Genomic DNA, 26,011 nt, shown 5'->3' with positions numbered 1-26,011 from the left:
CCAGGGAAAGAAAGTATCCAGAGCCACTTTTTAGAATAACTCAAAGTCAGGTCCTATGGGATATGTTTTCTTCCCCAAATTGAGATCTCCTTATGGGGCATTTGAAACTTAGGTTTTCTGAGGAAATAAAGGACTTGGTTCTGGACTGCTTCTCTGCCACAGTAGAAAAGCCAAAAGGTATTGCACTAATGTGCTCGCCCTTCCTTCCTCTACAACAAAAACCCACAAGAAGGGGCTGAAGAAGAAATCCCCTTATAAGAGAGTCTTCTTGTGTTTTCTCCCTGAATTTCAAATCTGTGAGGCTGGAGGTTTCTCATAAAGGATATTACAGATCTGGGCAGAAAACTCTTGACTGGTGGATTAACACCTCATTTGGAGCCAAGACCCCACGCCCTACTATGGGACCTGGCCCAACATGGATTGCATAAAACAGCAGCATTTCCCCAGGAGAGGGACCATCGCTCTTGCAGTGGGACGACGTTACGTTTTAGTCAACCTGGACCACCACACACACCAGAGACGCTCCCTGCACTGACCTCAGCTCTCAAGGGCAAGGGTACGGCTGCGGTCTTCATGGCTCTGTTAGCACTGAGTAGCTGCAAACACTGGTTTAAATTCATATGCAGCAACCTTCACTGCTTGCAGGTTTTATTCTAGTATTTGAATGATACCAGAGCCTGGACATCCTGGACATTTAATTACTCTGATGTTAGGTTCTCCTAGGTGAAAACCCTACTGCTGTGTTATCTGAGCACAATCACAAATGCATTTATCTTCCCAGTGCTGTGGGATGGGAGAATGTTACAGTTTTCCTCACACTACTCTGAGGAAGACAAAGGTACAGAAAGATGAAGTGACATACCTGTGGCCACCCAGGCTGTCAGGGCTGGCAAAGGAGCCAAACCCAGCGTACAGGTTGATGAGCCAACCATGGGCCCATCCTTCCCCTACAAACCAAGCCTCTAAATGCTAAAACTTGCTCCCTACTGGTTTTCAGTGAAAAAGCTAGAAGCACAGATCTAGCACTACCTGTGTGCAGTGCAAGCAGAAAATCAGCCCAAGTGCAGTGGCACGACAGACAAACGCAGCGTGCAGAGCATCACAGCTCAATCCTTCAGCTCCATCGGCTCCATGCAAACCTCTCCTTTGCTGCTCCTGGCCACAGGAACTCCTCTCCCTGCCACAGAGATGGAGGGTGACAGTGGGACATGCAGCGTCCCCTGAGCACAGGTGGCCCTGGAGACACCAGCAAACAGCAGGGAGCCAGGGCAAGGCAAGGAGCCGCTGGTGCACTGGCACCCTGGCCCTGGGAGGAGGGAGGGCTGTGTTTTAGCACATGCCGTGGGCTGGGGGCTGATGTTCGCTGGCAGAAGCAGATGGAAAGAATTGTATTTTGCAGAGTGACACACATGACCATCCTGGCAGTGGGTTCATCAAGCATCCAACTGGCACCCCCTTTCTGGGGTTATGCTCAGCACTAGCCTCGGACATACCCCTTGGGTGTGAAGTGGTCAGCTGTATTTAAATTCCTAAAGTCCTTACATCAGACAAAGCAGCAAAGTTTTAACAACCCCCTCAACTTGGTTTAGTAGCCAGGAAGAGATGAACACCAAGAGCACCTCTGGGCTGTAAGGTTTGTTTTAAGTATGTTCCCGCTTGTAAGTGAAAGGCTACCCTCTAAGAGCAAAGTAGCCACAAACTGCTCGACACCACGCTAGCTGTTGGCAAATTCCAACAATTCCAAATCTGCAGGGCTTGGGGCACCCACTTCCCCAGCCTAGCAGCTCCCACGGGTTGTCACAGGTGGCTCAACTTCTACGTCGTCTCTCCAGGAGGGAAGGGGTGCTGCCTGCACACCTGCAGCAAGAGGGCGAGAAAGTGAACCGAAGGCAAGTGAGCCCCATCACAGGGCTGCTCCACAGAAGCTCAAGGTCTGCTCTTGTGCTGCCATCCCACCATCATCCATCTTGTTGTCACTGTCACCTTTTGCTGCTGCTGCTGATGTCCACACATCTGTCTGCAGGTGCAGGGGAACGAGAGCATGAACTGTGCCCTTGCACTGTGCCCTCAACACCGGCACCAACGCTAAAGCCTACGAGGGGCACCTCTGCCTGCAGGAGGCTTGCAAAGACCAAGCCCTTCTCTAATACTTAGCTTGAAAGTCAGAGCGGACTGGCTGTGTGCGTGCCTAAGGGCTGCTTGGCCAGGGTTACAGGCATACAAGGCTGTAGTAATGCCGCAGTGAATCAGACCCTTAGTGTTTTGTTTAAATATAAACATATTGAATCAGTGCTTTTTGTGTAGAAGGCTATTCCCGTGAGCCAAGTGTTTTGACAGTTACAGCAAGGTGGTATGAGTCACTGCCTCTGCCTCAGTCAAGCTCAGAGACAGATACATCTTAATCACATTACATTTTTTTCAGCGCTACACCACAAGTCAAGGCACAGGGCCAAATCTCCCCACGGGGGCTAACCAGCGTAGCGCTGAGTCCTGAGTGTGAGGTTTGTCCTTCCAGCCTGGACGAACCTCGGAAAAGCACATTCAGCATCCCGCCAGGGTTCAGCTGCAAGCCCTCTGCTAGTCACCAAGGACTCGGTAAAATTTGCAACACAGGTAGCGCTGCCAGGGCTCGGGAGCCACAGTGCAGGGGCTGCCAGCTCACGCTGGCCAGTGTTTACACCCCACCGGTGCGTGCCTGCTCTGAATGCACGGCGCATCGGAGCATGGCGGCTGTAGCTGCCATTAACACTAATGGAAGTTTGAAGCATAAATCCCACACGCAGCAGTGAGGGAATAGACGCCTCTGTCTCAAGCCTGGATCTCTCAAATGCAGCTTTGCGAGGGCTTTAATTGTACTTTCAAAAGAGCAAAATGTGCCTGTTCCTATTTATTTCTCCAGGAATAATTACAGCGCTCTGTGGCGCGGTACCCACAGAGTTATTAGGCGTGTTTGGACAGAGGGTTGTCTTATCTAAATTGGATTGGAAACAGATTTATAACACGGCAACTTCACAGTTGAACTGCAAATGGCAAGAAATTCACTTCATCCGGCCCCTGCGCTCCTGCATCACCCCAGTGACAGGAGCCCCTCTTCGGCACAAATTAGAGCCGGGCGGTTTCCACAGGGCTGCAAGCTAGCCCAGACAGGAGGCAAGACAGAGTCTAACAAATGATTGAACAGCCAGGAAAAAAAAAAAAAAAAAAGCTTGTGCTTTTCCATCTCATGCAATAGAGAGGGATCTGCAAGCCCCAGGGCTGCACAGCAGCTCTGCCCCAGAGCTCGTACGTGAGACCTTGGGAGCGTTCCCACACCTGCCTGTGCCTCCACCTCTCCTACCTTTCCTTGGGAAGAAAATTCATCCCTGCCTGCTCGGTGCTGCAGTGAAAGGGGTTGTACGAGCAGGTGCTATTGGCTTGTTGATGCAGACATCTGCAGGGGGTAAGCACAGAGGCTCGCTGGTCAAGCCAGACCTGCCGACGCTGCGCACGGAGTGGGGTGAGTCAAATGTGCCGGTGCCCTGCAGGGTTTCCTCTCGCAGCGTAAGGGAGGATAATCAATATGCAAGCTAAAGCTGGCTGAGACGGAAACCATTTCTGAGCACCTCTTGCATGCACAAATAGAAAACCTGAGGCTTCTGAGCACACAGAAATTGGCATTTATTGTCAGCAGGAGATGTGACTTTGACATGGCAGGAAATATCATCATGTCCTTGCAACTGCTGTCAAACCGCAGTGATAAATTCCCCCGTCTCTAACCTTAGCAGCACTCGCAATTAGGGAGCGCTCAGCTGAAACCCTGCTCTGATTTCACATGCTATGCTGCTGCATTTCCCCTCTTCCAGGGGCAGGAAAAGCAGCTGGTCCCACTGTGGGATTCCCAGTTGATAATGCAAAGCTACCAGACCACAGGCAGATGAACATGCAGATCGAAAACACATGCCAGCCCCAGGATTTAAAAACGGACTGCCAATCGATTGCAGTCCTTCCAGAGTATTGGGTCTTATTCCTCGCTCAGGCAGAGAGACCCCCTTTTAATTGACCCGCGGAAAGGTGGGGACCCACGGCCGTGCTGGTGTCTGCTGGCTGGAGCTGCTGGCTTTGCACTTTAAAACTGCATTTCTTTTCAGTTGCTAATTGCTTTGCAGATCTCCCTAATTGTGAATTCTCCCTGGGCACACCTGTGTGCAAGGCACAAGCATCTGAATAGCTCTCATGAGTGCATAAAGACCCGAGACTTAAGGACTGAGTGGCTATTCCTTAGTAGTCTCCTTGTAGTCCCGCTGCTTTTATCAATAGAATAAAATCGTATTTCCAGCTTCACCCCCTTTCAACACTAACCCAAGTCATTTCCCTCACTCTGAAGGCAAGCCCAACCAGCTGAAGTCTGCAAACTTGTTAGTTACCTGAGGATGCGGAGTCAATCTGCAAAGGGTCTTTCTGGGATAATCTCAGCAGTTCTGGTAAGCTTTCCTCCTCGCACGGGCTCAGCAAGCATTTCTGGCAGCACAGCACTGCTGAACGGTTACCTGCCGTAGTGGATCAAGGAGAAACACACATGGTTCAGGTGGCAAAGTCAGGACACATACGGCAAGTAGCCGGACTGCGAGAGAGGAAAGTGCAATTTCAACAGCCCCACGGGGCTTAATAACAGGAAAAATAAGAGTTCTGATGTCACATCCAATTGTCTAACTTTGACCTTGCTTCCTGGACTCCCTTTCAAACATCAGAAGAGTAAAATAAAACATTAAGAAAAATCATTTCAGTCTCTCAGTGGTATAGCTGTGATCCTCTCAGAGCAAATGCTGCAAAAATACAGCTTGCTCCTCTAAATATCCGGAAGTTTCCTGAGCTAGAACATGATTACTATCCTGAACACCACCTTTTAAAAACGGCACATTATTCTCTCCATTAATTCTTGTCAGCCTTGGAGGAAAGCTAAAGGGGTACTATTGAAACCACACCATCACTTTGAGTAGTAGCATTAATTTCCTATCACACATACACATACACACCCACACTGCCTGCAGAGTAAGACAGGTCTGGGGAAAGTCAGATTACCATTTGTATTTAACAGAGTTATTGCAGCGTGCGTGTTTCAGTGTTTGCCTTGCATACGGTTCAGTTTCTAGGCTGCAAGCAGATGCAGCAGTCTCCAGCTGATGCCTTGCCTTCTGCGGGGAGTATTTAGCGCGCTGTAGTAAGAATATTTCCCGCTCCAGGGGAAAAATGATCACAGATATGTGTGTGCACACCCAAACTCTCTACTTTTACATGTGTGTGCAGAGACACTCGCACATTTTAGGTAGGTGAATGAAAATAAACAGGTCTAAATCCTGCAAGAGAGAAAGAAACAGAGAGCGTGTGTGTGTATTCACGCCCCGCAGCTGTAAGACATCTATATTTAGATAGTTGTCTCATCCCAGAGGATGATACTTCACTAACAGGCAGTGAAAGAGTAGCTATGGGTACTTTTCAGAGTTCAGTTCTGACTGTAAAAAGATGACTCGGATTCAAATGACCTTTCCCAGAGCGTGCTAGCGTCCGGCAGAGCAGCAGGCACCTCTGCCCACAGCCCATAGCACCGCGGGACGAGCCTCCCTCTCAGCCCTTCGCCCTCTTCCACGACGCAGCAAAGCCGGGGAGAGCTCACGAACAAACGCAAAACTTCCTCCACGCCAACAGCCACCTGCTAAAGCCATTTGGGCAGATCCCGCCGGCAAGAGCCCCACGCCGGCTCGCTGCCGCCGACACAACCCCACGGCTTGCTCGGCCCCGGCCCCGGCCCCCGCCAGCTCGGCGGCACTCACCCGGCGAGCCCCGGCTCCGGAGGGAGGGCTGCTCCCCGACCTTCCCCGGCGGCCCGGAGCCGCCTGCTGCTCCTGGAGGAGGTGGCGGCGGCGGTGGCGGCGGCGGCGGTGGCAGCTCCTGCGGGTCCCTGCAGCCACTGAGGAGCGCATCACCTCCGGCCGCAGCCCGCGGAGGTGGGTGCCCAGATGTTCCCGGCGCGGATTGGTCCAGCGGGAGCAGATGTTGCCCGGTTGCTAGGAGCGTTGCTAGGAGCGTTGCTAGGAGACGGTGACGCTCTCCCCATCACTGGCGCGACGCGGGGACGCGCGGAGGGAGGGGGAGGGCCCGCCCCCGGGATGCTCCACGGCGGGATGGGCCGGGCCGGGCCGGAGGGCTGCAGGGTGCAGGGCTGCAGGGCGAGCCGGGGACGGAGGAGGTGCCGCGGCTGGGAGCGGGAGAGGCGGAGAGGAGCTGCCTGCGGCGCCGCGGCAGGGGATGGGGATGTGGAACGGCAGAGCTAGAGAGGGCAGCCCTGCTCCCAGCCTGCGCGGAGGGGAGCGTAAAACCTCCCGGCAGAGCAGGCTCAAGGATGCGCGGAGCGGATCGGCAGCCGCAGGGGGAAAAGCCGAGGGGTACCGGGTGCCCGCTTCAGGGCGAGACTGGGAGAAGCATAAGCCGGTGCCTGGAAGGACTGGAGGGAGTGGTGAGTCCAGTTTGGGACTGCCGGCAGTAAGAGCTAAGAGCCGAGCTCTTCTGCGCTCTCCCTGGGTCACGCTCTTCTTCCCTCCCACTGTACGTTGCTCCCTCCTTCCCCCATGCCCACCGCCAGATTTTGGCACAGTTTTTTCCCTGAGCCTTTGGGATGCCCCACCACGGGGCCCTGGGTCACTCCGGCTGTGGCACATACACGCGTGACCCCAAAGAGGCACCACAGCACTCCGAAATCCCATGGGTGGAAACAGGGATTGCTGCAGGAATAGAAGCCTCACAGCAAAACAACCCAAACCTCCTCTTCTCCCAAGCAAAACAGCAGGTCACTGTGGTGTGGGGCAACTCCTGCATCTCAGGAGATCCTGCTACTGAACACCCTCCTTATGGCAATAGGTGGGATATCAGACTCAGCCTACCAAGGGTCCAGGCAGCAAGGCTCAGAAAAAGTTTAAAAGGAGTAAGTAAAATCTTACCTGTGTAAGGCAGTGTGCACAAAGAGGGGAAATCCCTCTCCCCAAAATCCTAACTCTATAGGCAGATACTGGCAGATAGGAGAGTATTAAAAAAAAAAGAGTTTTTTTAAAAAACAGTTTCTCCAGCCAGCTCTGTGCAGGGGTCTTCCCTGGAAGAAGTGTGCCACTCCCAGACTTGGGAAAAGGGGCTGTACAAGATGAGCTTTTCTGGAAAGCCAGCTCAGTGCCAGTGGCTGCACTGAAGTTGCCAGCACAACACTGGCTTAGATCAGCCCCAGCACCCACCCTGGGCTTTGCTTAGCACATTTCTCCAAGAGAAAACTTCCTTAAACAATATATTTTCTTCTGTGCCTCCCAGCTGTGTCTATGTTCATGCAACACAACTACCACGGATGCCACCACTGCTCCTGAGAGCCTCATGCTCATGCCATAGCCACTGCTGTCTGAGTGGTCATTCACTCCAGCCCGTGCCCCATCCTGCTACTGAAGGTGACTCAAAGGCTCAGACAGTGCCAGAAACAAGGCAAGGTGCTATGGGAACACATTCATTTTGGCAGCATCTGAAGCTCCTGGGCAATGCCGTTCTCCTGTGATTCGGAAGATGGGTGCCCCATACGTGTCATATCTGGGCATGTCACTGCTGGTAGGACACACAGCGCTCCTCTCCCGCTGGCTGCTCAGGGTCTCTGTGCAGGTCCTGCAGAGCAGCACTCGCCATGCTGAGTCCTGCTCCCTCTTACACAGTGGGAGTGGAGGCACACTTCATTTGGCATTCACCTGATCAATGGCTCATCCAAATTTTAACAAACTGAGTCTTGGCAGGCCCAAGTCCCAGCTAACATACTTCAACACAGCAGCCTCAAACCAGTCGCTCCATGGACTTTGAGTGTCTGGTTGTATCTGGCACTCGGTATGCGCTGACACGCACGTGCACGCACACAGCTCCTCTGGTCTTTGCAGTCTGAGAAAAGACCAGTCACGGCCATATACTTATTTCAAATTATCTCTGAAGCTCTGCTTCTTTTATTGAGAAGTCAAATGAACTCAAACTAATTTCAAATTTGAATTTTCTAGGACAATAGGAAGGCACTGGAATTTAATTGATTTTGATTACCTGCCTTATTATTATGCTGCCAGTAGCGATAGTTCAGGTTGGTGTAATTTTAAATTTACTGTGAGATGAATCTGACATTTCTCTGCTGCTGAATAGAGGACTTGAGCGATTCTTCAGCTCTTCACAAAGATGTCATAATTAATTCAGTAATATCACTTCTGTAAGCGGAGATAGAAAAGGAAGACACAGAAGCACCTACTCTGCATCTAAGAGCTGAATGAATGACAGGCGTAGTTACTCCAGTCCTCCTGAAATTGATTGTGTATTTTTTTAACATTCAACACAATTTCTGCTGCAATTTCTGCCTGTCAGCACACAAGCAGGAGTTATTAGCTGGCAATAATTTACAGCAAAAAAGGTCAGCTAATCTTTCCCCAGCTGGCTCCAAGAAGCATTTCTATCCCCTGATCAGCCCGGAGCAAATTCTTCTGCAATCCAAGTGTAGCTGCTTTTGTTTGTCCCCTTTCTAAGGGGGTAGAGAGTGCAGGGAATCAGATCCCCTGCCAGTACAAACCATCATCGCTCCACTGGCTGAACGGGACCTCCGTCAAGATGAACAGCAGATGTCCCATCCCACCCCACCCCACCTCACCCCATCCCATCCCAACCCCTTCCTCTTGCCATGGGAGCATGAGAGATCACCTCCCCTCCCTGCCTGGAGAGGAGCTTTCCCCTCTGCCAGGGATGCCTGGTCGGGAATCGCTGCCCAGCTGAAGTGCACGATGTTTTAATGCAATGAAAATTAAACAGAACCGTGAACTGGGACCAAAGTCTCTATTGACAGTGATATTATTTGAAAAGATAAGACTTTAAATGTGTACTGCACAAGATAAAACCTGGACAGGCAGACAACAGAAGAGTTGCTTTTTTTCTTTTTTTTTTTTAAGTCTTCTGAAAGCAAGATTGCCTAGCATAGTCAGTGCTATAATAAATACATGTTTTAAAATGGTTTAGAGCAATTGGGAATATAAAACCCCAGAACATTAGCATTTACTTTACTTTAACTGCCTCACAGAATTAGAAAAAATCAGTTCCTTAATTTCAAAGCAGTTACATCTCCTCAAGCCAACTGTTAAAGAAAAATGAATTAAATTAATGTGCCCTTTTGAATTTAAGCACCAAACATTCAGAAGACGTGTGTATAAAAGCACCAGCCCTACCAGGCAGCATATAGCTATACACATGCTGTATTTCTAAACACAGCATGCAGAAGGTATTTTCAAAAGATAAAACATACTTGAAATGTTTAGCATTTGTACCTGAAATGCTAAGCAGTTTCAGATGCGAGGAGCTGCATCCTGGACCAATTTTTATCTCTGGCCTGGCCCACTCAGCTGCCCCTGACAGACAAAGACCCTCAAAGGCTTTCTCAGCTGTTGGCTTGTCACAGCAAATGGAGATGAGTAGCTCCAACGTCTGGACCCCGTTCATGATGCCCAGTGGTTGGCCAACCTCGGAGGGACCGGAAGACTTGGGAGGCTAATCCTGCCTGCATCTAAAATGCAGCCTTTGCATTTCATCCTAAAAGACCAGTTCTTTCTCGTTCTGTTTTTCCTGTACTAGAACTCTTATGTTTCTGCTCTATTCCAATTCATTGTACAATATAATTTGTTGGTATTTTACAATTTGTTAATTTTTTTTTACCTTTTTACAATTTAAAAAAACTTAAAAAACCCATCAGAAACAAGCTGGGGAAGAGCAGAACTAATGAAGCCCGCTTTCCTACATATTTGTGCTCTTTATCCCCTACATCCTCCCCACCACCAACAACCAAATTGCACCGTGTCCTCTTGGACACCTCTAGCTCAACCAGAGGCGGCACAGAAGCAGCACACGCTGTAGCTGGTCCGGAGCTGCACAACATCATGATGGACCAGCTGACCGACCTTTGGCCTCAAACCTACTTCTTTCTGCTGCTCTGTAAATGATCCGCTACCAGGTGACAAAATTTATAGAAGCATAATTGTCTTTGAGACAGTTACCCTTCTTTCAAATCTAATTGAAATTGGCCAACCTGTTCAAAAATTATGATCGTGGGGGAGAGACTGGCGAGGAGACAGATGGCAGACAGCTTAGCTTCTTTAGCCCCAACTGAGCTGATTGAGAAGTGGGAATGTTTTCACCCTCTCATGAAAAATGATATCACTCTTTCATTGAAATTCAAAACTTAGTTTCCTGACATTAAAAATGTGACTTTTCCAACCGGTCAAAATTAGGATGACATCAGGGATGTCTTGGCAAAACAATACTTGGTGCTTCGCCAAGGAATGAAGCTGCTTTGAGCAAGGAATTAAAATGCAGCTAGAAGAAGAACAGGATAATCAGAACAATAAAACAAAACACAGCCAAGAGCCCCTGGGGAGCCTGGCAAGACCTACATGTGCTTGTGCTGGACAGTGGGCATCCCAGCAAGAGCAGCAAGTGGATTGCTAAGCCCACCGTTGCATTTGCATGGTGGTGGTGTACACCAAGCACACAGAAAGCCCGAGTATTTTACTACCAATTTTACGGGTGGCCTCAGACCAGTCATTTAGGCCAAGCTGCCCAAATCTTGGCACCAATACATATGGCCCATTCCCCAAGTTCAATGCCAGCAGCTTCACCGGAGCATGTGCCGAGCTTGCACGGGGACACAGGCAAGTCTGCCCGGAGGAATAAAACAAACCCCACTTTGGTTCGCCTCATGCTGGTGATCAGTCTGAGAAAACCCACCCACTGTGACAATACCACCAGCTCCTCTGCTACCACACAGCATTTGAGGACACCCCCACACGGACATCATGAGGCTGCGGGAACAGTGAAGCAAGTGTGGTGTCCCCAGTGGTGTCCAAGTCCTTTAGGGTAATTGCCAGTACCCCTCAGGATTTTATTTACACGGGAGAAACAGTGTGGAGTGGGTGGGAGAACTGAGGCCAGGAGATGGGCAGGGTGAATTTTAAGTGGTTTTCAGAAAAATGCATGGGGTGCAACAGTGTTATGAATGATCAGGCCATGAAAGCACTGCCCTGGTACCGACTCAGGCCATGCTACTGCCTCAGCAGCAGCATCCACCCGAGCTCCCAAACTGCAGAGCAACTTGCAGACGGTGCCCGGTTCTGCAGATCCCTGTCTGTGCCCAGAGGAGCTGCTGGGGGGCTGGCTGCAACCCAGAGCAAACCCCCAGCCCCTCTTCCGCAGCCAGCCCTGCTGCCAAGGTCTCCAAAAATGCAAAATTTCACCAGTACTTTCCCACCCCCTGCTCTCTCAGCTGAGCCTGGTCATTCCACCACCGTTAGTCCTTAGGAAAACACATTTTTCATCACCAATTTGCACCAAGTAGGGTAAGTTTTTCTGAACTCTGTTGTGTCTCTCTGAGTCTCCCAGTGTACCTTATTTCCCCACCATCTTTCAGATGAAGGGCTCTGGGCTGGGTTTTCCATGTACCCAGACGTGGCTCGTACCGGCTGCCGTTGCTGAGGCTTCCAGGGACTGAAGCCACCAACCGTCGCCAGAAAAAGAAACTCTATTTCTGGGCTGGTCCTGGAAAGCCAGCCCTGCGGATGCCAGCAGGGATTCAGGAATCGTGGTTTCTCATGTCTCCCTCAAAGACAGCACTGCTATTCTGAGAGGAACAAACTACCCCCAGTTCAAAATCACCAATTTGGAAATTTTTTTAGCTTCTGTCCTTCTCTGTGTTAACATAGGCACAGATCACAACCATGACCTGGCAGAAGTATACCACACACACAAACTGGAATGGAATGGAATGGAATGGAATGGAATGGAATGGAATGGAATAGAATAGAATAGAATAGAATAGAATAGAATAGAATAGAATAGAATAGAATAGAACAGAACAGAACAGAACAGAACAGAACTATTTCAGTTGGAAGGGACCTGGAACGATGATCTAGTCCAACTGCCTGACCAATTCAGGGCTGACCAAGTTAAAGCCTGTTGTTAAGGGCGTTGTCCAAATGCCTCTTAAACACTGACAGGCTTGGGGCATCGACCACCTCTCTAGGAAGCCTGTTCCAGTACCTCACTACCAAAGGTATGTGCAAGCATAAATGGCCACCAGATAAAGGCATACCCCTCACTGCTGCAGGGATGCGCCTGGTGTCCTATCAGCCCAATTTCAGCTCTCCAGCCCAATGCTTGAGCTCTTACCTCTGTTTCCAAAGCAAGACACATCCGCCCTGTGGCCACCCCAACCGCTACAGAGGCATCCCTCAGTGTCCCATACGCATGGCCAGGATGTCAATAAAGCTGGTATCTACACACAGGGGACACACTGGTGACGTTGACCCCCACGTGCCCTCGTGCAGGTACCAACACATCCATGGGTATATAGGAGAAATGATAGCTGAGGGACCACCACAGAGTTGGCTGTGAGGGGCTGCTCCCCCAGCTCCTGCTGGGGGCTGGATGAGAGATGGGGGAACACCAGACATCACACACATAGCCAGCACTTTTCCTTCCCCACGTGGAGCAGGCCGAAAGGCAGGACGCTGAAGTACACTAAAGGAGGAGGCAGAGACTTGGCAGGCACTTCAGTCCCCCCAAAGCCCCCCAGCAGCCTCCACCTCTCAGGGCAGATGGACAGGGGGACCAAAGGGGAGGATATTTCCCATTCATCCCAGTTATGCATTATGCACCGGACACCTGCATCCTTGTTCTGAACAAAACCCATCCACCTCTCCTGGATGCATATTCACTCGGTTCTGCCCCAATACAAACAGAAAGGAAGATACGCCAGTTTTGCATGTCTACATGAGCCATCTGCTTCTATTTTATTGATAAAAACCTGTAACAACAGCATTCACCATAGCAAAATAAGACTGTTTCTAAGGTGTGGATGGTTGTATGTGTGTGTGGATAATTTCAGCCCAGAATTCTGCGGAAGCTGGGTTTAATGCTTTTTTTTTTTCAGTCAGATATCATCTAGACATTAGTATTCCTAACACAGCATATAATTAGCGAGAGGCAATATATTGTATGATCATGCACGTTAGCACTTAAGTAGAATAAAAATGTTTCATTGTCAAGTACATGAAAAGCTAAGAATAAACCCGTACCAGTCTTCCTGTTGAATATCCAAACATCTTTTCATCATATTTTTCATCTTTTTTATCACAGTTTTGCACTTCAGATATCTTTTTCAACCACACACATAGCAAGTGAAATGATGCTCATACCATTCTGGTAGCCTCTCCAGTCAATACCAGCCATTTATTAGGTAGATTGAAGGTACAATTTTCAGTGCAAATCTTTGAACTTTACAAAAGTGAAAAGAGTATATGAATTTGTTTCTTATAACCTTCACAGTGTGAACAATTCTCCTTTAATAGATTTATTTATTGTAAAAATAATACAGCAATAAATTCAAGCTCTAGAAGACTTGCTTTTGCACTCACAGAAGTTAGGGACTTGGCATTTTTATTAATTTGTCTGTATTGTTATTACTTAAAGTGATCGATTTATAGATAAATTTTGTGCTTGTCCATCTCAGGTTGGGAAAGGAGAGCTGAGTTCTCTATTACTTTTGATGCACCCTCAGCCACAGGACTGAATTACTCTGAATACCAACCGGCTCGCTACCTGCCCATGGTCTGTGCTGAGTATGTGACAGCAACGATAGTAAAACTACCTTAAAGGCAGATTATTCTACTACACACCAGGAGGGAGATGCAGTGAGTGGACTTACAAGTGCTGTCCTGTGGCAATGCACTCTGGCAGCAACAGCTGTCCACCTGCAAAGCTGGTGGAGGGGAAGGGCTACCACGTCACAGGGCGCGCAGAGGGAAGAGGAGATGCACACACACCCCGCAGCCACTGCATTGCCGGTGTCCAGCTGCGAGCGCAGCAGTGAGACAACAAAAACCCGTACCTGCCAGAAATGGTATACCGTTCCAATATAGAAAGAAGCCAACACACACTAAAAATAACTTATTACATACAGTATATTTAAATCAACAGTCAAATATACATTGAGATGTGCTTCAGGCAAATGCCTGGGGGCACTCCACCACAAAAAACATTTTTATATATACACATATAAATGCCACACAGTATTTAAATGCTAGGTCTACCAAATGATTACTTCATTTACTCTTCTTGACAAACAAAACTCTCTGCTGGGAAAAAGTCAATGAAGTTACAGCTGAGAATGCAGCCCAGCAAGACAAAAACCACAGCAGTGCCAGCAGAGGACTACGGGAGAGATGTGGTACTGGTTTAATTGGAAAACTTGTGCTTGAGGTGCCACATAGTGACAGCAAGAGATTGGAGGACAGGTTTTATCCTGAGCACCATGAACACAAAATATTGCTACCAGGCACGGATCTGACTTGGAGCAGATCTCTACAGATATTAATGAGAGGATAGGAGATGCGATGATGGAGACAGCATGAAGGAAAAGCACCTGGAAAGCGTTAACAAGACACAATAGGGATGAGGAAAGCTGGCAAAATTATATGATTTTTCCCAGCTGCTAATGAGGAGAGAAATTTGCAATGTTCTCCTAGGTCTGAGAAATTAAGGGAGAGGGAAGTATTTGGCACAATAAAATGCCTTCCCTGGAGGTCAAGGCTAATTAATGGTCGTGGGACTCAGGAAAGAATTCAGCTTTTGTCTGAATCCTGAATCCTTCTTGTTCTTCGCCCATGGCCAAGAGCAGCTTTTCGTCTCTTGTTACTCAACAAGTTCAGCCCACGCTGGGTATGATGTTACAGGGGATAGACACCTCCAGAGTATTTGGTATCTATTTGATGGTCACCCATTACAGCCAGGAGGAAACTCAAGAGCCAGGAGGTGATGTCCTCACTTCCTCACACCTGCAGCTGCCCCGGGAGCTGTGATTTCTGTTAAACCACTTTAGTTAAGTAAAACCCAACAATCTGCTTTCCCATTTTCTAAAGAGATGAGTAACTAACAGGTCTGAATGGAGCTTCATAGCTCCCATCTGGCTTTTGGGTTTCTTCTTCAACTTTTTCCAGCCTCAGCTGCCTAATGCTCACAGGATGCAACAGTTGTGCAAGATCATGCAGACTACCACAGCCCACCTGCACCGCTGTCAAGCAGCGCAGACTTCCTTCATCAGTGGTACCTCGCAGGATTCAGGTTTTATGTCCCTGTGATGGGCAATACCCAAATCCCATGCAGGTTCCCAAATTAGGATCAAAAATGTCTCAACACTGGACTTCTATCCGCCTTATACAAGCATTGGGTTTTCCCTGCTCTGGGTGTAAAGGCCTCTCTAGTGACAGAGCTTTGCTCAGGCTGTTCACCTCTGCAGTGAGATCTCAAAATTTATCCTCCCATGAGAAACTCAGGAGCGGACGAGGGGAAAAATCTCACCTTCAGCCTTCTATTTGGGGGAGCAGCACAGGGACAGCCCCACCCGCAGCTCTCCTCTTACACCCTCATTTGTACAGATGGCTTATGGGGAGAAGAGAGAGATTGTAATGCTAGAAGAGATGAATGGTATCTACCAAGTTCTTTATCCAAGCTACAGTATTGACCTAGATCTGCTTCATAAAGGTGAAAAAACATGGATAGCTGTGTGGGTTGAGCGGGAACATCTTCCTGCTGCCAGCTGGCAAACAGCTTGGGGATTACAGCATGAGGATTAATAGCCTTTGTCATTTGTAAGTGCAGATGCTAACCTTACTCACATGACAGACTGATCTTCTTTGGATTCTGCGCCTGCTTGCTGTTCCAGAAAGATGACCTTGGGCTGCTGTGAGAGACAAAATATTTACACGTTCATTTCTTAAGGCCTACAGTGTAGGCTGCAGGAAGACACAAGCTCACTCTGCACTGGGATAAAAAAAAGGAAAAAAAACCCTCTATGCCTTCAGCAGATTTGGAGCTAAAGAATCATGCAGAGAAACTGGGTTTCAGCTCCAGCTTGATGCCACTGCAGCCCGGCTGTGCTGCTTTCTGGAGTACAGAGTGAGCAAACTCCCAGCTCTACAGCAGCACAAGCACGCCCAGAGCCTTCCCTCCCACCACCTTCCCAGCCACTGCTTGGGGTTTTCATTTCTTGCACAACAGCTTGTTAAATCTACACCAGATTCCAAATAAACACCCAAACCAGCTATGTTGAATTATCCTGTATGTCTTTCCAAGCTTTAGGATCTGTCAGCTTCTGGCTGCTTTCATCACAGAAGCAGATCAGCCGGGAGCCAGCATCACTGCCTGGGGTATGAGAATGTGTTTGCTGGGGTAGCGCACACTGAAGGGAAAAACCTGCCTCATTCAAAGTGTGAGCTCTTCTACAAACCCTGGCTGCTTTTTCTTTTCCCTCAAACCATAGTTACAAACATCACACTTAGTACATTTTAAATGGAAAGCAGATGCTCCTGCATACTAATTCCTTCAGGGTCTGTTGTCCTTCTACAGAACACAATGCGAAAAAAAAGAAGAAAGCAAATACACCACACTGAGGTGAACTGGTGTCACTACTTTGTAATTATTAAAGTATGACAGCCCAACCAACAAGCTGCAAACTCCACAAGCAGACTAGAGAGCAGGTAGGCAAGGTCTTGATAATGAGCATCATAACTTTAAGATGACCCCTCCAGGAGTCGGCTCCCCTTGAGCCCAGGGATAATGCGATAGAGAAGGCCATATTCTTTGCTCAGCCTTTCTGTCCACCTTTTGTGCTGAAGGGCAGAAGGCAGCTGAGAGACAGAGAGATGAAGTGCAGTGATCATACAGATTAAAGACGATGATAAATATGGGAGTGGAAAGAAAGCTCTGCAGGCACGCTAGCTCCAAGGTCATTGCCAGCTTCAACTGAAGGAGAAAATGAACTGCCACCAGAGGAAATGCCTGCTCCACTGCCAAGCTGCCACCTTAGGCTTTATGCTGGAGAAATGAGCAATAGCAGCTGGCAGCCTTTGGTTCTGTGCGTCCAAGAACATGTAAAGACATTCATGACTGAAGATCAGTCGACTATGTAAAGCACCAAATAACTTCTCTGGATCTGCAGCCGCTAAAAATATATCCAAGTATTGTCTGTATGCCCCAGGAGCTACACACCCCATATTACCCTGCAAGGGAAACACAGACAAGCCACAGCGACAGAAGCGAGCAGGCCACAGCAGGGTCCAGGTAATTAAAGACCCTGGTAAAAAGGAAACCCAAACAAATCAAATGAAGTAGCAGATCATCCAGATAAAGCCTTTACAAATGGACACGTCAGTAAGCTATAGCTGTAGCTCAGTGGGCTAGAAGAGGTACTCATTTCTGTGGGCATCAGTTGAAAGTCAGCATTATTACAGGGAATATAAACGTGGTGAGATCATTCTGTTCTGTTGTCGATACACATTAAAAAAAAATAAAACAACAGAACAGAGCCTAGCAGGACAGGGGCCTGCTGGCTGGAGAGAGACCAAGGAAGGAACAGACTGCAGCTAGCTGAACGATGCTGTACGACAAAGAGATGCATCCAGAGCACTTGCCCACAATATTCTGGGTTTATGCCAGTGCAGTTAGTTCCTTCCCACACAATGGTTTTGTGGGTTTTCAGGCTTTTTTTTTTCCCCAAGAGAAGAAAATTCAAATAAGCTACAAGGGAATTCCAGACAGTGGTGTCAAAAGGGGATGAATTATCTTAGAAAACATGAGTGCATTAGGAAACCTCTACGCATTAGGACTTGCAAGCACCCAAGCACCTCCAGAATCAGGTCAGCCATTGCTTTCCCACTCGCTGAACATCCCACAGCTCTTCTCCCCTCCTGGAGCCCCATAGAAGCAGAGATTGGGCATCAGCATCAGCATCCATGTGGATGGAGGCCAGCAGAGCACAGGGCCCCAAGTCTACTGACCACCACCAACTGAGAGCCAAGTGCCAGTCAAGATTCCCAAGGAATGGAAAACTTTCTGGAAATTTAGTCTTGTCAGCCACTTCCAAAGGAAACAAGGAGTTAAAGCAGTGGCTGAAAGGGCAGGGGTATTTACATAAGAAAGACCATGAGCATAAGTCCAGCCCCTATCAATATTAGCAATGACTAATTCAATCTGTCAATGGGAAGAATTATGGGAGCTCTGGAACACGGGAGAGCTGCTGCAAAGCCTTCATTTCACAGGCAGTTGATACTGAAAAGAAAAATAAACCACAAAAGCAACAAAAATCCCAAAGTACAGCTAGCAAGTATGAGCACCCCCAGCACTGCGTTCATCTCAAGACTCCTAAATTCCTCCATTGCTTCACTAGGAACTTAATGAACCCCACAAATGCACTGCTCAAGGCACGGATGTGCCAACAGGTTTAGCAGCAGCTCCAAAACCCCAGTGCTCCCCTTGCCTCATCCCTTTTTCCTTTCCCTCCAAATTTTTCTGGTAAAACACGAGGCCAAAATGTTGCTGCAAGGATGCAGCAACCTGCTTCCATCTGAGAGCAAAGTTTTAACATGTGCTCAGATATTAACTTACTCTAAGCTATTTTCACTTGCTTTCCTCTTACTCCCAATACTCTACACTGAAATTACATATTCAAATTCAATTCCCTTAATGCTGTATTTTCAGAAAAGATCTTGATGTGGGAACAGCATGGAAGTCCAAAACCAGTTTACTTCATTGCTTTTTAAAATGATCTTTTCCAAGAATTTATTTTTAATCACACTATTATAAATCTGGGTTATCTCCGGTTCACTGCTGAAACATATTGACTTATACTTTTCCCTTAGCTAATCATTAAGCACAAGCAACACTTTGCAGGTTCAAGAAGTTATGAAGAGAATCTCAATAAGTTTATTATAGATACACATCCCAGATAATAAAATTACTTATAAACACTTGTATATACATTTTACGCAGTTCAGGAAAAAAGATGCAGAGATTGGAAAACAACTGAAATCAGCAAATGCACCTTTTGAATCGGGCTGTTTCCTCCACATTTTTTCCAGAAGAAAAGTATATGATAAAAAAACATTTATATTCTGCTGGTTACCACTCAAATGCTCATTTTTTCTCTCATTGGTAATACAGCAGCATTAACAGTGCAGACAAAAATGTATTTGTTTTCTGAGCTGTATTTGGGTTAGATCCTGCTTTGTGATACAAAGCCCCAGTAGTGCAAAGCAGATATTGTGACAGCTTATCTAGGCAGTGGAGGACAACCCTCCTGCATAGAAAACCCACCAGTCTCACCAGAAAAATGATGCTCAGACAGGTAAGTGATAAGAATATATAAAATGATGGCCTGTAGAATAATTTGTATCACTTATACCAGAAGTCCTTCTACATGCAGATTATTCTGTCTGCCTTGTGAGGACAGACAAAGCCTGTGTGTATCACACCACTGCCCCACAGGGTCTGGCTAGCCTGGATGTGATTCAAACCAGCACTGAGGCTCAATTTTGGTCAAACAGCCAGTGCCAAAATGTCCACTACATTTGCACAGCACCGTTGAAGAAAAGGAGACAACTGTGGTGCAGTAGGAGGCAGAATTTGGTGCCAGGTCTCAGTAAATGACAAAAACAAAACACGAAGTGATTCAGTACAGACAAACCATTTCAGCAAAATATTTCCCGTGTCTTGCTATCATCAGCAGGAATGGGGAAATGCCAGTCCTCTCTTGAAGAGCATGGGGAACAGGAGACTGAGCAGCTGATAGTATTTGAAGATCTCAGCACCCTACTGCCTAGGTACCGTCACTACACTGGACAATTCACATCCTCTGCTGTGTCGCTCACAGCATCACAACAGCTAACAACTGCTAAACTTTCAATAGTCAAGTAGCAGACTAAGACCTGTCCCCTATCCATTGTCTCCACGACTTCAATTTGCAGAGACAGGAAAAAAGATTAAAATGGAAAATGACAACACAGTCTGAAAAGTACCTACATAGAAGTGTCATCACCTCATCCAGCAAGCCTGCTCCCTGCGTTGTTTTCAGTTAGAGGCAGGAAGCGTAACACTTTTCTCTGGTGTTAGTTCAGCAGAGCCACCAGCCCCTCTAGGGGGGTCCCCTGGATCCAATTCCTTGCCTGCAGGAGAGCTCGCCCTGAAGATGAGGTGACAAGGTCTGGCACCCTCTACTGCTCAGCATGTCAAAACCAGTCCCCTTTCAGATCCCGAGAAGATATTACAGGATAGCATATTTAAAGAAGAGCCCTCAGCAAACTGATTTGTGCTTAACTGAATCGCAGAGAAACCACAGACCTAAAGCCTTCCTGCGTAATGCTGACAGAAACGCTTTTCTGAATGAACCTCATTTTTAAAAAACGAAGTAACACATTGGCAAAACAATGATGCAGAAAAGAGTGATTCAGGCACAAAGGTGGATGTGCAGCTTGTTCTGGTCTTTTTTGGTATTTGTGATGACAGAAGCCGTGAACTTCAAATAAGCATCTAAACATGCATTGTATAATTGCAATATAAAACTGATGCTAGTTATCTCTTGTGTAAACCTATGGCAATGCAGGCTAACAAGTGCACAGGATGCCTAACTAAAAATACTGGTAGTGTTTAGTCCTAATATCAATTGCTAGTACAGGAGAACAGTAGTAATGTCTAGGCACTTAAAAGTTGACAGAGAATTCAAGAGTGCTTTCCCATGCTGCCTGAAAAATATATCATCCAGTACTACAGTGGTATCAAATGCTTATTTCTAGGACTTAGAAACACGATAATAAAAGGGAGAGAATGTGATCTGCATGCAGGTTAGCCTTTCTGTGAGCTACGTGTGCGTCAAGAATATTTGCAAACTTCATTAATATAAATAAAGGGAGGGAGGGAGGGAAGAGACAGTTTCCCCAGGAGAAAAGAGCGTCAAAGTCAGTCTGACAATTAAGCTGTGACAAAATGAATGAGATAATGACCAAGGAGACAATTTTGTAGGTTTTCCCATTGCTTTTCCCTAGGGTTAGTTATCTGGATGTAGAAAATGCAGGACAACCTGGAAAGGCAAGAACTAAACTTCCTTCCCAGGCCTTGCCACCTTTAATACTTATGACTGCTGACACTGAAAAGTCAGGTTAAAGCGTACATGACCTGTCAGAGCACAGTGCTTGCCATGGGATAGCTGTTTTCTGCTGACTGAGAACAAGGGAAGACAGCACATAGTCCCAGGACCAGGAGGCTGCCCTAGTAACCACTAGGACTCCAGTAGCATGTGCCACCTGCAGACCTGTGTCCCCTGTGACTCCTTCATTTCCTGCCAATGACTTTGCTCTTCCTGTCCACTGCTGTTCTGACCCATAGAAATCCAGCCGATCATCTCTTTGCGCTTCATGCTGCGTCTGTTGTATATGGAGATCATTAGTGTGACATCAGACAGCTGGAAGAGGGCAATCTGGAAGATGAAAGTTTCCTTGTAGATGGGGTTGGGCTGTCCTCGACGGACGGAGGTCTTGCAGCAAGACATCTCCTGGCCCACAGAGTTGAGCAGGCAGAGCTTTCCATAGGTGTCTAGGACAAAGAAGAGGAAATAATGTTTGGCATGGGTGACAGATTAAATGAAAGCTAATTAAATGAAGTCAAAAAAACCACCCCAAAAAACTCCAAGTAGAGCAGCTTTGTCTGCAGTGAATAACAGATACAGGCTGGACTGCTTTCCTTAGTAAAATCCATGGAATGAGGAGAAGCAGGTGAAAGCACCTCTTGGATTTCCTTATATTCAGCTGGGGAGAAAATGGAAGGAAACTGATGCATGTTTCAGCCCTACTCTCTCGGAAAGATCAGGGAATCTGGTTCCCAAGCCTAGCAAACCTGTCTAAGACTATACAAAACTATGAACAACTTTATGGATTCTCCACATCAAATGGTGTGTCTCCACCTTCCCTTCTTCTCCCTCACAATCAAGCTTCGTTGGGGCTGTCTTACCAGGGCTTCCCTTGGCTGCACTTGCCTCTCCACCACTCTCCTTTGGAAGAATGCCTCTATGACCTATTATTTGAGATAGCAAACAAAAAGGGCCCTGAAAAAGAGGGAGAGGAAACCTGCATACACAGTGAAATGATTCGATCTCACATGATGAGATCAAGGCCTGTTCCAGATTCTCATCTTACTTTTTTGGTGGGCTCAATGTCAATTTTATTCACTATTTAAGTCAATACAAGGAGTAAAAATGCTTAGTAGATACAGGGAAGGGATGGTCCAAGTCAATGTTCCCATAAATCCACCCTTAAAACTCTTGCTGTCTCCTGTATTAATTAGTTCATCTCTGTTATGTGGTCGCAAATACCGTGGTCTCAGGCAGAGCTCTGTGGTCCCAATGCTCCACAGACCCAGCTCAGCTTAAGTTTTCACCTCACTCTGCACATGATGGTAACAGATCACTTGGCCAGAAAAGTCCCCTCCTAACACCTTCGTAATCCGTGCCTGGGTTTCTGCAAGTGAGTATTATTTCAGAGTGTGCTGAAGATAGGAAATAAATAACAAGCCTCCTTCTCTTGTCTACAGCATGTCTACCCTCTTCTGTTCCCGTTTGATGTGCTATTTTACGCACTTATCTACTGAGCAACACAAGGTGTGAAATTACACTTCAGGTGTGAAAACACTTCTGTGTCTCCAAAGCAGGGCTCTCCGCTCCTCTCAAACTGTTCCACTGAAAAAGCTGTCAGGAGACTGACAATCAAGGAGCAAATTGTGAGCCTGCACAGCTGTACAGCTATCGAGTTACTGTGGGGAAGGTTCAGCCCAGTCATTAGCTGGGGGTGCCAGCTTGGCTCCCAGCGTTAACACTGGCGATGAAGTTGATCTCGCCAACAAAGACTACTTGTTTGACAGGAAAGCAGAGCTCTGACATAAAATACTTTCCTGATTGTATCTGAGAAGGAAAGAACTGCTTTATCAAGAGGTGGACTAGTTCCCAGAGTAATATTCAATGTTGGTGGTACTGAGGGACTGAAATCTGTAACAACTTCAGACCCATCAGAAACACAAAGCCCAAAAGAAGACTCTCTCTTCTAGCTCGGCTCAATGTGAAACCATGCAAGATAACCAGACACCATCTCTTGCAGTAGTACTCATAGAGATGTCACTTTGTTTTGCACCGACAAACTGTAACATGCACTGAAGCATTCCTCATGTGTAAGTCCTGGTTCTTGGTCTGAGGCTGCAGGGAACTCCCTGGAAACAAAAATAAGTGGGGAGTAGGGGTTTTATGGATTTTTTTTTTTAATGTATTCACCCTTTTTTTGTGAGGAGGGGATTTCAAAATAGTGACAAATCTCCGCCAGGCTGATTTTTAAATACAAACAAGCAGCTAATCAGTACCATTTCCTGTTCAAATTTTAAAATTGTTCTTTCCTTCAGCTTGAAAGCTTACATTTTCTACATAATTTCAGTGCATTTTCCAAACCAATCCCATGTACAGGCAGAAAGCTAAAGGGGCTCGTTTCTGCTGACACGCAAGAGAGGTGAGTGCTGAGACCCAGGAATTCATGGAGATGAGACCTCTCTATTTGCTCCTGGCCCCAGTACTTCCATTTTTCTCTAGATGTGTCTCTGGTGTCATATCGCTTTTCCCACTACCCTCTGAGAACTGCTTTTCTGAGGGTGAGGGCACTTGATTGGGATCACGGTAATGGCCGGGAGCGGTCAGCAAGGGCAGAGCCGGGGCATGGAGCAGCACTGGAAAGGTCCTGCCCCTGGACCCCGCTGGCAGCTCCTGTGAGGGTTTCCCCAGCTGTGCTGAGGCAGGGGATGGGCTGAGCAGAGAAGCAGTACGCAGCCAAGGACTGCTACAAACACCCTCACTGCTATCCCACCTGAGCATGGCAATGTGCAACATAACTAACAGCAAATGAAGTACTTTTTTAGCTTATCTTCCCATGCTATCTCAGGGAAAGGTCACCCACATGTGCCTATAGCTGGTTTTCTGAGAAGATGGGGAGAGGACCGAGGTCTAGATTTTCCTCTCAGTAAACCTTGCTATCCTCCTTCCTTCTGACTGCTGCCAGTATTGGCAACTCAAGTGGGATTCATCACATCTTACCACAGGTACATATGTTTAAGCAGTCCCCTACAGAGACAACCAAGTTATAGTCAATACCATCAAAGCAGCATATAACATAATTCAGCAAAGATCTAGTAGACAACAGTACCATTACAGATGATTTAGGTTTCAACATTAAAACAAGTGCCACAGCTAAAACACTTCACAGGATGCTGTTTCAGGACACCCCAGTTAATTTTCCAGGCAATGAATGGATGAGTTTGTTTTTGTTTTTGGTTTTGGTTTTTAATTTAGGTTGGAAAAGACCTTTAAGATCATCCAGTCCAACCATTAACCTACACTACCAAGTCCACACTAAACCAGTCAAGGGTTGCAGTCATAAACTCTAGGATGTCACATCCCTGACTGAAGCCTCAACTTTTGCAAGTGGGAGTAATAGAGCTGGCTTTAAAGAAAACCAAGCATCATACGACCAATGACTTAAACCCAACAGAGATTAACGTCAGAAAATTAGGCTTTTTCTTTAATACACATCAGATCTACTAGATAATTCTGGACCAAGGCCCTGTCTACACAGTACCAAGGTCAGTAGGGATTCTGCAGGTATCATCGGGACCGGGCAAGAACACGCAGGCTGGAAGGAGACTACGCTCAGGGCAGAGCTAATACCAGGAGCCCTATTTATCCCCATGTAAACACAGGCACAAAATAAGCGCAAGTGACAACTAGATCAGGCAGCTCATTCTTCTCAAATTTATTCCACTGGGTGTATTTTACCAGCCAAAAGAATCAAGCTTGCCTGAACAGAAATAAAAGAGTAGGTGTATATATTTAGCATCTGAAATTTGCTTTGCAGAGCTGGTACATATGAGGCTGAGCTGTTATTCTGCTTCACTAACTACACTTTAAGATTGTGGTTTGCTCTTACTGCATTGTGCTCCTTGCAAGCATCTTTTTAGGTGTTCCGTCAGGAAACACTTCCCAGTTCTCCTTGTGGACCACTCTCATCCTCTGAGATGGAAAGCTCTCCCTTTCAGTTGGCTTTGCCAAAGAAAATCCATCCCCTGGTACAGGGTGAAATTAGTGGAACTACAGCAAGGATGAAAATTTACTGAGGAATGTATGTGTGAGAGCATCTATTCATTATGAAGGCAAACATTTTCCATCTAATTACATGCTCAGATTCAGTAATGGCCTCATTACTGTGGTATCTCAGCACTTTACGCTCTTCAGTGTATTTACTTTCATGCCACCCCTGTCAAGCACAAAAGAAGAAGAGAGATTAAGGCTTACATTCTTTAAAATGCCTAAGTGCTCACCTTCTATTTAGGCACCTATCTCACCAACATGAAGAAGAGCAAGACCTCTTAATATCTGGGAGTGTCTGAGACTGCAGCTTGCCCACAGTTACACAAAAGTCTGTGAAGAAGCAGAAGCAAAGTCTAATTTTGCCAAGACCAATTTTAGCACTGCATATACCAGACTCTCCTTTCCCTATAGGCTTTAGAACAGAAGTTCTTCCTACAGATCATTTTTACGCTAAACTCATCTTTCATCTCCAGTGTGAGTGGACTGAACAATGTTCACATATACATAAAATATCAACACCTCTGCATTTAATACCATAGTGAAAAGCACTAAATCAAGGAATACTGCAAGAAGCCAGACACATTTTGGACTGGTGCTGCATAATCTTACTCCAGGGGTTTGGCCAAACCTCTCCTCATGCAGACTGCTCTGTCACCATCAACACTGCCCAACCATAAAACACCTCCTGAGAGCTCATCTGCAAAGGCGATCAGTTTATCTGTGATTCTTCTAATGACCCATTTCTGTCATCATCCTTCTAAGGGAACTAACTGATAATGACAGCTCAGGGGATAATCAACTATAATTTATACATTCCCATTTTTGGAGCAGGGACCATAGTGTGCATTCTGCTTTCATTTACCCTAAGCTCTACCATTATTAATAAAGCTGACCCATGAACAAAAACACCGCAATACAAAAGCATCCACTCCCCTGCTTGAATTT

General features: G+C 46.9%; 1 protein-coding gene across 1 annotated transcript in view; it reads right to left on the bottom strand.

The window, feature by feature from the left end:
• Window positions 1-21,172: 21,172 nt before the first annotated feature.
• The window catches only part of SYT16 (synaptotagmin 16), a 41,321-nt gene continuing 36,482 nt past the window's right edge, over window positions 21,173-26,011 (bottom strand). Inside the window, exon 5 of the mRNA XM_075712859.1 lies at window positions 21,173-21,486. Within this exon, the coding sequence (XP_075568974.1) occupies window positions 21,173-21,486 (314 nt within the window). The remainder of the gene's footprint in view (window positions 21,487-26,011) is intronic.

Source organism: Pelecanus crispus, chromosome 6 (assembly GCF_030463565.1).
Source record: "Pelecanus crispus isolate bPelCri1 chromosome 6, bPelCri1.pri, whole genome shotgun sequence".
Taxonomy (NCBI): Eukaryota; Metazoa; Chordata; class Aves; order Pelecaniformes; family Pelecanidae; genus Pelecanus; species Pelecanus crispus.
The sequence above is the reverse complement of the archived record's forward strand: the minus strand, read 5'-3'. Positions and strand labels throughout refer to the sequence as shown.